The sequence below is a fragment of the Dendrobates tinctorius genome, unplaced genomic scaffold (assembly GCF_039654945.1).
Source record: "Dendrobates tinctorius isolate UK_male_01 unplaced genomic scaffold, ASM3965494v1 ptg000003l, whole genome shotgun sequence".
NCBI classification, from domain to species: domain Eukaryota; kingdom Metazoa; phylum Chordata; class Amphibia; order Anura; family Dendrobatidae; genus Dendrobates; species Dendrobates tinctorius.
In genome coordinates, this window is record NW_027361671.1 from 54,609,201 (window position 1) to 54,622,074 (window position 12,874).

Here is a 12,874-nt window from a genome sequence, read left to right on the forward strand (position 1 = left end):
TAGGCAAGAAAGTGAAAGAACTGGGAGCGCAGGTGGTCTTCTCTTCCATCCTCCCAGTGGATGGCCATGGAACAAGGAGGTGGAATAAGATTCTGCAGGTGAACAACTGGCTACGTCGATGGTGCCGTCAGCAACGATTTGGATTTCTGGATCACGGAGTGAACTACTTATACGATGGACTACTTGCTAGAGATGGGGTGCACCTTACGAAGACTGGTAAGCATGTATTTGGAAGTCGCCTTGCTACACTTGTAAGGAGAGCTTTAAACTAGAACAACATGGGAAGGGAAGCAAAAGACCAGAAAAAGCCATACACCTGACAAATGCTATTGAGAACTCTGCTATTAGAATTGGAAAGGAAGAACAAAGACGAAAGAATCTAATTAATAAAAATATTGGAGAAAGAGAAACCAATCACAAACTAAAATGTTTCTATACTAATGCACAAAGCATGGGCAACAAACAAGGAGAATTGGAACTACTAACACAGGAAAAGAAATATGATGTCATTGGAATCACTGAAACTTGGTGGGACAATACACATGATTGGAATACAAGACTAGAAGGATACAACTTATTTGCAAGAAACAGACTTGATAAACGAGGAGGGGGTGTCGCATTGTATGTTAGAAACGCGTATATCTGCACAGAGATTGAAGCTTCAGAGACTGGGAGTTCTGTGGAAACTGTTTGGGTAAGAATACAAGGACAGAACAATGGAAAGGACACCATTGTAGGCATTTACTACAGGCCGCCTGTGCAAGCTGAAGCTATGGATGAACTCTTTATGCATCAAATGGCCAAGTTCTCCAAAAAATATGACATAGTTGTCATGGGAGATTTCAACTATCCAGACATTTGTTGGGAATCTCTCTCAGGCAAAACTAACAGGTCAAGGAAATTCTTATCCTCTCTTGCTGACAACTTTATCTTCCAAAAGGTAAGGGAGAAAACAAGGGGAACTGCTACCTTGGATCTAATCCTTATAAACAGGGAGGAAATGGTTGAGGAGGTAAAAGTGGCTGGGACCCTAGGAGGTAGCGACCATGCTATTTTAGAATTTTGGATAACTAGAGGCGGAAGACCTGTGAAGACTCAGGCGTCAAGGTTAGATTTCAGAAAGGCAGATTTTAAGGGATTCAGAAAGAGAATTGGAGGGATCCAATGGCTGGATATCCTTAAAGACAAAAATGTCCAGGAAGGATGGGAAATCTTGAAAAATGAAATTCTCAAAGCACAGTTGTTAACAATTCCAAAAAGGAGGGAAGAATAGGAAGCAGTTAAGGAAACCAGGATGGATGAACACAGAACTTAAGCACATGCTAAAAAGGAAGAAAAAAATGTTTATAAAATGGAAAGAGGGAGGCATATCTAAAGGAGAATATAATGCTGTCTGCAGAACCTGCAGGGCACAAATCAGATTAACTAAAGCTGAAAATGAATTGAGGCTTGCAAGAGATGTCAAAAGCAATAATAAAGGATTTTGGGGATATGTCAAAAGTAAAAGAAAAGTCAAAGATGCTATAGGATTTTTACAGGATGAAAATGATGAAATGGTAAGACAGGATGTTGAGAAGGCTGAACTTTTAAATTCCTATTTTGCATCTGTTTTCTCTCAGAAAGGAAATGTAACATCAACTGTTATTCACTGTCCTATTAAGGGAATGGAAGAATCCAGGATATCTATAAACAGAAAGATAGTGAGGAAACACTTAGCTAGCCTAAATGAATTCAAGTCTCCAGGTCCAGATGAATTACACCCCAGAGTACTGAAGGAGATAGCAGAAGAAATTTTTGAACCCCTCTCTATAATCTTTGAAAATTCTTGGAGAACAGGAGAAGTGCCAGAAGACTGGAGAAGAGCAAATGTTGTTCCTATCTTCAAAAAGGGGAAGAAGGTGGACCCAGGTAACTATAGGCCAGTGAGTCTGACTTCTATACCAGGAAAGATCTTTGAACAAATTATTAAACAACATGTATGTCAATACCTGGATAAGAATGAAGTGATTAAACAGAGTCAGCATGGGTTTGTAACTAATAAGTCATGTCAGACTAACTTAATTTCCTTCTATGACGGTATCACTGATTGGGTGGATCAAGGAAATGCTGTAGATATAGTATATCTTGACTTCAGCAAAGCATTTGACAAAGTCTCTCATACAATCCTTATTGAAAAAATGATTAAGTATGGAATGGACAAGGCAACTGTTAGGTGGATTCATAACTGGCTTAGTGATCGGACCCAAAGAGTGGTCGTAAATGGCTGTACATCCAGTTGGAAGAATGTCTCAAGTGGGGTACCACAGGGCTCTGTCCTGGGCCCTGTATTGTTCAACATCTTTATCAACGATTTAGATGAAGGAATTGAGGGTAAACTGATTAAATTTGCTGATGACACAAAGCTAGGAGGGATAGCTAATACTAGAGAAGAGAGAGAGAGGATTCAAAAAGATTTAAATAAACTGGAGAAGTGGGCAGCAACTAACAGAATGGTTTTTAACAGGGAGAAATGCAAAGTACTACATCTGGGCAATAAAAATGGAAAAAGCATATATAGAATGGGAGGAATAGGGCTAAGTGACAGCACATGTGAAAAAGACTTGGGTATACTAATAGATCACAGACTGAATATGAGTCAACAGTGTGATGCAGCAGCAAAAAAGGCAAATGCAATTCTAGGATGTATTAACAGAAGCATACAGTCTAGATCACGTTAAGTCATTATTTCCCTCTACTCCTCTTTGGTCAGACCTCATCTGGAATATTGTGTCCAGTTTTGGGCACCACATTTTAAAAAAAGACAACAAACTGGAGCAAGTTCAGAAAAGAGCGACCAGAATGGTGACCGGTCTGCAAACCCTGTCTTATGAGGAAAGGTTGCAGGATTTGGGAATGTTTAGTTTGCAAAAGAGAAGACTGAGAGGAGACTTAATAGCTGTCTACAAATATCTAAAGGGCTGTCACATTGTAGAAGGATCAACTTTATTCTCATTTGCACAAGGAAAGACTAGAAGCAATGGGATGAAACTGAATGGGAGGAGACACAGATTAGATATTAGAAAAAACTTTTTGACAGTTAGAGTGATCAATGAGTGGAACAGGCTGCCACGAGAAGTGGTGAGTTCTCCTTCAATGGAAGTCTTCAAACAGAGGCTGGACAGACATCTGACTGGGATGATTTAGCGAATCCTGCTTTGAGCAGGGGGTTGGACCAGATGGCCCAGGAGGTCCCTTCCAACTCTACGATTCTATGATATTCTCTCTGGGTTTCTAATCAGACTGACACTGACAGCCACTCAAGAATCTTCCAGGACTTCCAAGACCAAGGTGGAGTTCGAGGTAAAAGTTCCAAAGTATTAAATTAATAGACACGGTACTCACCAACTTTATTTCAAATCACCCAGCTCCCTATTCAGTGCACGTACACTGGTGGACACGTAGGACAGAGTCTGCTCTGCATTTCCTCACCTGCGTACATGCACTGGACAGTCCTAATGATTTGTAATCAAGTTGGCAAGCGCTGTCTGTTCATGTAGCTCATTGGAACTTTGCTCCCATGCTGCTGATAAAACACTGAACCGTTTTATTGGAACAGACAGAAAAAAAAAAAAAAAAGTAGTCTGATAAAGTTAATTTATAGAATGGGACTGATGCTTGGGATCCCTTTCCTCTTGGAAGGTCCAGTGACTCCCAAGCTTCAGCTTCCTCACAGATGGTATGTTTTTGTCTAGGATTTCCCAAGTGGACTGATCCATCTTGCCCTTTTAGGTTTTCCAGTGCAAGAGGAAGCAATGCAGCTCAAGAGCATTGCAGAGCCACTGCCATGCTTCATTGTAGGCTGAGTGCTGTCTTCAGCATATGCGTCATTCTTCCTCCTCCAGACATACTGATCCACAAGCCTGAAAAGTTCTGTTCTGTGAAACGATGAAACAAACGTGAACGCCTGAACTTGTGTGGCTTATATATATTGATTTCAGCATATTGGAGATGACATTTTATAGTTTTGGATTAGTAGAGTGTACGTCTTGGAGACGGAGCATGGAGACTTCAAGTGTTTAAAGTGCAAGCTGAATCTTCAGAGTATGCTGGCAACATATCTTGATGCCGATTTTTTTTAGTCACTCAAGCCTTTAACAACCTACCTCAGGAATCTGGAGGAAACCAGTGATATCTTACCTGGACAAGGCAGATAGGAACCTATATAGCCAGTATTCCAATAACTTTAAACTTGTGAACTCTGCTTCCAGGTGCATCTATATTAACTTTCACTGCCTTTTCAATCTGTTTGGTCCAGAAAGTTGATTACCTTGCATTAAAGTGAATCTGTCAGCAGGATTGTGCTGAGTAACCTACAGACAGTGTCAGGTTAGCACAGTTATACTGATTAAACAACCACAAGACAGATTTCATGAACCAAGGTATCATTTTTATCCTTATTTTCAGTTTTGTGATAGAGATTCTCATGCTCTGGGGCGGCCTGTGGAGTAATTGGTGCTATAAATAAGAAAAAAATCCGATAGCTGCTACTGCGCAGGCGCCATCTTGGAAGAGGCTTTTTTAATTTTCTTTTTTTTTTTCTTTTTAAAAGATCTTATATAGCAGCAATTTAGTGAATTATATGCACATTTTACATGTGGATCATGCTGCAGAGCAGGCGCCGCCATCTGTCTGCTGAAGTAGTTATTTTTATCAATATCTACTATATAATAGTCTAATTCTGTGTCTGTAACGGAAATCCCGCGTTGCCGATAGGTTGCGCCCAGCAGATCAGCAATAGGCGCAGTCCGGCCTCGAATTGGCGCGGCATTCAAATGACGCACGCCACCGTCGGGAGATCTGCGGCGCTGGCCTCTGATCTCCCGACAGTTGCCGCGGGTCATCTCCTGCCACACGGATGACCGGCACAGAGCTCAATGTGCGGATGGTACCCAGGGTTCAGAGGAGAGGAGACTCTCCTCCAGGCCCTGGGTACCATAAACCTGTAAAAAAATAGAATTAAAATAAAAAACAGTGATATACTCACCTTCCGACAGCCCTCAGACTCTTTCCCTCCTCTCACCACACGCCCGGCATCTTCCGGTCCCAGTAATGCTTTGCGCGAGTGACATCATCTCCGGTCCTTCACGCTAAGCATTACTGGGACCGGAAGATGCTGGGAGTGTGGAGAGGAGATCGGGGGCTGTCAGAAGGTAAGAATAACTTAATTTTTTTGTCTCCCGCTGGCCATATTCTAGAATACCCGATGCATTAGAATCATGCCACCATCTAGTATAGAATATTGATTTAAACTAGGGGGCAGGTCAGTGAGGGATCAGTGACCAGTCAGCAGTCTTATGAATACCTAAGCAGAGCACCACATGTAGACCCCCATAGGCCACCCCAGAGCACAAGCATATCATTAACTCAAAACAGAAAATAAAGATTACACAACAACCACACGACGGATTTCATCAACCAAGATATCATTTTAAATCAGTATAACAGTGCCAACATGACACTGTAGGTTACTGTGCACATTCCTGCTGACAGGTTCCATTTAACAAGGAAAAACAATCACCCTCTTGACAACTCAAGATTATTAGTGAGCTAAAGAACTTTGCTGAAGACAAATTGGCCAAGACGTCTCAGGAACGCAGCTAGAAGCTGGTGTCTGGGTATCGTTTGCAGCAGGTCATAACAGCCAAGAGGCTCAGCCAAGTACTAAAGACACTGGTCATCAAGGAGTTACATCAGAGACTGCAAGGACACATGCACACGTTGAGTATTTGGTGAGCAATTTAATTCATTATTTGTAAACCAAAACCAGGAGTAGGTGAAAGATTAAGAACACGCTAACCAGTTACTCACCGTGTGCACGTGGCCCTACAGTCAGTGAAAGCACATTTGGAGAAGCAGCTTATTGCTCGTATTGAGATACATTTAATTTGTTTCATTGATCTTTTGCTTGTTTTCAATGGGTGTTGATTAAAAAATTATATATATATATATATATATATATATATATATATATATATATATATATATATATATATATATATATATAATCTGTACTAAAAAATGTGAGAAAGTACTAGCAAGACAGACTGATTGCTATGTATTACATTTCCTACCGTACTGCATGCACATTTTAAATGTCATGAAATGTCATAATGAACAGGAGACAACCACTCTTAACAGAGCCTCCTTTGCCCTTCCGGACAACTGTCTCCATTTTATATCCAGGCTTATTATGTTATGTTGCCAGGAAACAGTCAGCAGAGATACCACAAATACTTCTCAGAATGTGTGCAGAGCATTGTGCTCCTCGCCACCTTTCATCTACATGCTCACTCCAGCTCCAGGCTGGACACATAGCGCATATTCTATGATTTGGCCTTCACCATTTCCTTGTAAGCGTTCCAAATACATGCTTCTTGTCGATCTTAATAGGGCTTGACCAGGACTCTGATCATAATTACTTATCCTTAGGACAGAACATCAGTGTCAGATAGGCAGCCCCATCGATCAGAGGTACAGAGATAAAACAGCTCAGAACACCATGTAGTGGCCGTTCTCAAGTAATGCAGCTCAGCTTCTACTCATGCCAACAGGAGCTGAACTATAGGAGAAAACTGTCATATTACCGATATATGTAATACAACACCCAGAAATATACAGGGCTTTAATTTTACATGTTTGACCAGATTTTATACAAAAACAGTGTCGTCCTGGAGGTGACTGCATCCGTCTAAGCTCTATAGACCACACACTGGTTTCTCCAAGGCCAACTCATGCTTGACCACATCCATGCCCCAAAATAACTCACTTTAGGTCTGAAGCTGGTTGTAGGTGCACCATATTCATGCTGGGCTTTGATGGTCCCCCAGGGATGGTTGATCTTGAAGCACTCATTGCAGAAGCTGGCACTGCAATCCAAGCAGCTCTTTGTGGATTCTTGGACTGGAGGTTTGCAGAAGTCACACATGATGGCAGTAGCAGCTCGAGCCGCCTGTCTGTAGCGTTCTACTATAGATTCCAAAGTAAAGTTCCGAAAAAGGCCATTCATTCCTCGCTCTCCAAGGTCCACATCACGCAAACAGCCGGGACACGACAATGAAGTAATTCTAGGGGTTAAAGAATTGCGCTTAGACCCTAGAAAAGATAATATATTTAGTTAGTTTAGAGAACTAAAGAAGGAGATGAAAACCAAAACACACAAAGAGCCAAGAACTGCACAGCAAAATTTTACATTTCAGAGGTGAAAAAGATCTATATTCATGCATGATGTTTTCAGGGATTGTTTAAAAAAAATTCCATCTTGTACCTTTATGGCAATGTCACAGGATATTCCCTACCCACACCTGTTAAAATTATTCAATAAAGCCATTTTGTTTTTCACTGTATGATGAACTTTAAGATCGGGGGTTTGTTTTTTTGGTCTCCCCTCCCCCTTGTAACAGTTGACGATCTGTCCTCACCTAGTCCTGCTTATACATAGAGGTTACATATCGCGTATATATATTTTTGCCCATAATTGGGTTATCTATATTGAAATATTGGCACAACTCCTCTAGCAGACTAATGCCTGTCATCAACTACCTAGATTTATTGTAGAGGCAGGTCCAAAATAACAGGGCCCTTGCGTACTGGCATTCAGACCACCTCAGTGAATGCAAAAACGCTCAGGCCCCCAGTGTCAAGACAGGTGCCCCAAATCTACACCATGGGAGAATCCTTTATTTGACCCCAGGTATAAACTGCCTTTAGATTAAGGCATCTGCATTATTATTATGGATATAATAAAGAGATTCTTTCAAGAGCAGCAAAACTGAGCCATGAGATTCTGTGTGTGTGAGAGCAAAAGGCTCAAGGCAGAAATGAGGATCTGCATGTTTTTGGGGACTTTTAGAAGCTTAATAAATGAAGGGTTAGAAAGATATAGATAGATATCTTCCCAACCACTTGTTTTCCCCAATTTGCTCCTGTAGAGTTCGGGCTGCCAAAAAAGAAGGCTATGAGATGGATATAAAAGAAGTTGGTGAGACAGTTCAGTGCTCTGATTGGCCACACCAAAAGTGCACAAATCACCAGTTCTTGTTCAATTCATACTGCTTGGTGCAATGAGTCAATGTCATATCAATAAGTTATCCCTAAACAGGACAATCCCAGACAAATCCAATTTGTCTCAGAGAACGGTCCATGTCAGCCAAACGTCTAGAATTCCTTGGATTCTTCATGCTGATGGGCTACAATATCCAGGGCAACTGCAGCAAACTGGCAAATAATCTCATCCCATGGTGTTCTGCTGCTGTCACCACCCTGATTTATAAAGAGACAAAAACTTAGCCATCTTCAAAAGACTTCCCGAGAGGTCAGAAGTACACAGGACTCAAAGCTGCCATCAAGTATTCGTGTCAAAACCAAACCCAGGATCGGGATATGTCTCTTGTCAGTGTACCTTGTGGCCCTAGTTCAACCCACAATAAAAGACTCATTATACCTAAAACAGCACTGCGCAGGTTACTTGTCAATACCGTGTGAAAGTGTCACTCAAAGTGGCGTTCTAGAACAGCGCGAGCCGCTCACCAATAGTCATCAGAGCGGTAATCGAGTGCTCAAGAGTCACCATGCCAGAAAAGGTGGTAGACAGACTGGAAATATACAAGTCATTTAAATGGCACTCTGTATGTTAACCCTATCACATTTTTTTTCCACCTCACCTTCCTAGAGCCAACCTTCTTTTTTTTTTTTGCAGTCACTACAGCTGCACGAGGGATTGTTTTTGTGGGCCGATTTGTACTTTAATGACACCATTCATTATCATGTGATAAAGAGGGGGGAGAAAAAAAAAAAAAAAAAAAAAAAAAAAAAAAAAAGATTTCAAAGTGCATTGAAACTGCAATTCAAACAATTTTTGCCGATACCATTTTGGGGTAGATATGATGCTTAAAATAAATTTGGGGAGCGCGCGACAGAGCATATTAATGGTTTTATTTTTTAATGGGGCAAAAGGGGGGGGGGGGGTTGAATGACAGCTTTTATTATATTTTTTCACTGTATTTAATAGTCTTCAAGGATTTGAAACTGCGATCATCTGATCGTGGTGTTCACTTTACTAAGCAGTGCATCAGTGTGTTTAGCACAAATTCTCCGAATGCCAGCTACAGGCTGGCTTTCACAGGAGGATCATAATGACAGCCGCATTTAGCAGGTTAACAGCCATGGGTGGAGCTCTACTAGGCCCACAGCTTTTCAAGTCATGTGATGGCTGATTAAACTAGCAAGCCTACATTAACCCCTTAAGCCCCAAGGGTGGTTTGCACATTCATGACCGGGCCAATTTTTACATTTCTGACCACTGTCCCTTTATGAGGTAATAACTCTGAAACCCTTCCATGGATCCTGGTGACTGACATTGTTTTCTCGTGACATATTTCACTTCATGTTAGTGGTAAAATTTCATTCAAATAACTTGCGTTTATTTGTGAAAAAAAAAACAGAAATTTGGCAAAAGTTTTCAAAATTTCGCAATTTTCCAACTTTGAATTTTTATGCCCTTAAATCTCACAGATACGGCACACAAAAAACTTGATAAGTAACATTAACCACATGCTTACTTTACATTAGCACAATTTTGGAACCAAAATTTGTTTTTGTTAGGAAGTTATAAGGGTTAAAAGTTGACCAGTGATTTCTCATTTTTACAACACCATTTTATTTTTACGGACCACATCACATTTGAAGTCACTTTGAGGGGTCTATATGATAGAAAATACCCAGAAAATACCCAAAAGTGACATCATTTTAAAAACTGCACTCCTTAAGGGTCATGTTTGGAAAGCCCCTGATGTACCTAAACAGTGGAAACCTAAACAGTGGAAACCCCCCACAAATGACACCATTTTGGAAACTAGACCTCCCAAGGAACTAATCTAGATGTGTGGTGAGAACTTTGAACCCCCCAGTGCTTCACAGAAGTTTATAATGCCTGGGCGTGAAAATAAAAAAAAAAAAAAAAAAAAAAAAAATCGTATTTTTTCCACAAACATGATCTTTAGTCACCAATTTTTTCATTTTCCCAAGGGTACAAGGAGAAATTGGACCCCAAAAGTTGTCCAATTTGTCCTGAGTACGCTGATACCTCACGTGTGGGAGAAAACTACTGTATGGGCACACGTCGGGGAAGTAGTGACGTTTTGGAATGCAGACTTTGATGGAATGGTCTGCGGGTGTCATGTGCGTTTGGAGAGCCCCTGATGTACCTAAACTATTGAAACTCCCCACAAGTGACCCCATTTTGGAAACTAGACCCCCCCACGGAACTTATCTAGATGTGTGGTGAGCACTTTGAACCCCCAAGTGATTCACAGAAGTTTATAACTCCCGGGCATGAAAATAAAAAAAAAAAATAATTTTTTCCACAAAAGTGATATTTTTGCCCCCAATTTTTTATTTTCCTAAGGGTAATAGGAGAAATTGGACCCCAAAAGTTGTTTTGCAATTTGTCCTGAGTAGGCCGATACCCCATATTTGGGGGTAAAACACTGTTTGGGCACTGTTTTGTGTCTTGAAGGGTTCATTTAAAGGGAAGGTGCCGTGATCTTAATTTTTGTATTAATAATTGATCAACTATTAATACAAAGTTAAGTGAACTACTTTAATAGTTTATTAACTTTTACTCTTGCCACTGGAGGCTGCCATTTTCATTAGTGGGGGAGTGTCTTGCACACCTCACTTATGGCCGTCATGAGCATAAGGGACAGCAGTCTGACATCGACCGCATCTTATATTAAGGTCGCTCCTCCTGCCTCTTAGCTGTGACCTGGGCAAACCTCCAGGGCTGTCCAGGTCACAGCTGTGGGAGCAGATTGCAGCCATTTTGTTGTACCCCACATAGTATGCTGTGGGCTTTATTCTCTCCCCCCATCATTGCACACTGCTCAGTGTGTGCAATGACAGGAGCTGCAGGGGAGAATCTGCAGCGGGGATCTCGGGGCAGCCTGTAATTCGTATTACAGTACAGGCTGCAATCACTGCTCACTGCCAACCTGGTCAGAGCACAACAGGAAGATGTCACACTGCTGTGCCCTGAAGATGCAGCACTTCTTGGGAGATGAATGTGCTGATCTACAGCAGCACGGAATATTTCGGGAGAGCAGTGTGCTGGAATTGGGGGGGGGGGGGGGGGTGTCACAGAGGGAGATCTATGGGGAAAGAAGGGTGACAGCAGCACAAAGTATTTCAGGACAGCAGTGTGGTCACAGTGGGAGAATCACAGACGAAGAATGGTAGAAGCAGAAGGGTCACAGAAGCACAGAATATTTCAGGAGAGCAGTGTGCTGCTCTATGAGAGGTCACCGAGGGAGATTTGATGGATGGGGCAGGGTCCACAGAAGCACAGAATTTCAGGAGAGCAATGTGCTGGTCTATAGGGGGGCCACAAAGGGAGAATGGAGGAAGAATGGTAACAGCAGCACAGAGTATTTCAAGGAGGACTAAACTGATCCACAGTAATTCAAGTAGAGTGAGCAGCACAGAATATTTCAGGAGAGGATTGAGCTGATCTACAGCAGCACAGTATTTCAGGAGAGCAGTGCACTGCTCTATGGGGGGGGTGTCACAGTAGGATATATTGTGGAAGGAGCAGGGTGACAGAAGAACAGTTTCAGGAAAGGGGGGGGCAGTATCTATGGCCCCTTCCTAGGCTATTACTATCAACCCGCAGCAGTCTGCATAACCTTTGCTGTTTATTATAGGGGTACACCATGTTTTTTTGGGTGTGCACCCCACTTTTTTTTGGGTGTGCCCCCCCCCCCCCCATTTTAATAGCCAGTAAAGGCTAAGTATACAGCTGTGAGCTAATAGCCTGGGAAGATCCATGGGTATTACCCCCTTCCCAGGCTATAAACACCTGCCCTCAGCTTTCCATTTGCAGGTTATTAAAATTACGCGGGAGCCCACACAATTTTCTTCTAAAATTAACAGTTGCTGTCTGGTTACAGCCCATGTACGTTCGTTCAGTTAACACTCCTAGATAGGCTGACATCAATGTGTGCGTAGGTTTGCGTGTTTGTGTTCACTTACCGGCCAGCGTGTGTGCAAGCAAGATACAGTGAGAAGCACCAACAGAATCATTGTTGCCTGCCATCCTCGGTGACCGTCTACTTGACACCAACAAAATGGCTCCGCACTATTAAAGGTCATCCTCTTATCCCTTAGCAAGCACCCAGAAGGGGAGGAGAGGAGTGACATCACACAAGTGAGCAGATTCAGCCCATAATTACAGCAGTGCAGTAATGTGAGCTAGTTGTACACTAGGTTTTTGTCAAATTTCAGTTGCAGCTCCCCCTAGTGTTTAAAAGTGGAAATACTAAACTTTAAAATTTTTCATTTTACTAAATTATGAACAAGTGATAGTATTTAAGAAAATTTTAACATTAACTCTTTACATTTTTTCAATTCCTGAAAAGTTTTTTTTGATGGCACCTTAAAAAAAAAAAAAAAAAAAAAAAAACACACGCTACTTCCCTTCAACCTATAATCTACATACACCATCTGAATAACGCCCTAAAGTCGATTAATACACATTCATCATCAGTGACGAGGGGGTGGGAGACTGGGAGGGAGTGTTCCAAGAGTGTCATCATAAGAAAAAAGGAACAGCATTCCATCCGGGTGAAGATAAAGTATCTTATGACACCTTTATTCTGCCAAACGCAACGTTTCGACCCATAAGGGTCATTTTTTTCTTACGATGGTTTGCTCTCCAATTGGGTCATTGGACTTTTGAACCTGCATTCTGAGAGTTGAGTGCTGCTGGCTGCACCTTTTCTATTTTGTTCTAAGAGTGCTGTCCTGGGCTGTTCAGAATCCATTTATAGGCAAATAATTTTGC

The 12,874-nt window shown here is 41.7% G+C and overlaps 1 protein-coding gene across 1 annotated transcript in view; it reads right to left on the reverse strand.

Moving 5' to 3' along the window:
• The window catches only part of TRIM36 (tripartite motif containing 36), a 70,738-nt gene that overhangs the window by 32,478 nt on the left and 25,386 nt on the right, over positions 1 to 12,874 (reverse strand). The window contains exon 3 of the mRNA XM_073552423.1: positions 6,806 to 7,131. Coding sequence (XP_073408524.1) covers positions 6,806 to 7,131 — 326 coding nt within the window. The remainder of the gene's footprint in view (positions 1 to 6,805; positions 7,132 to 12,874) is intronic.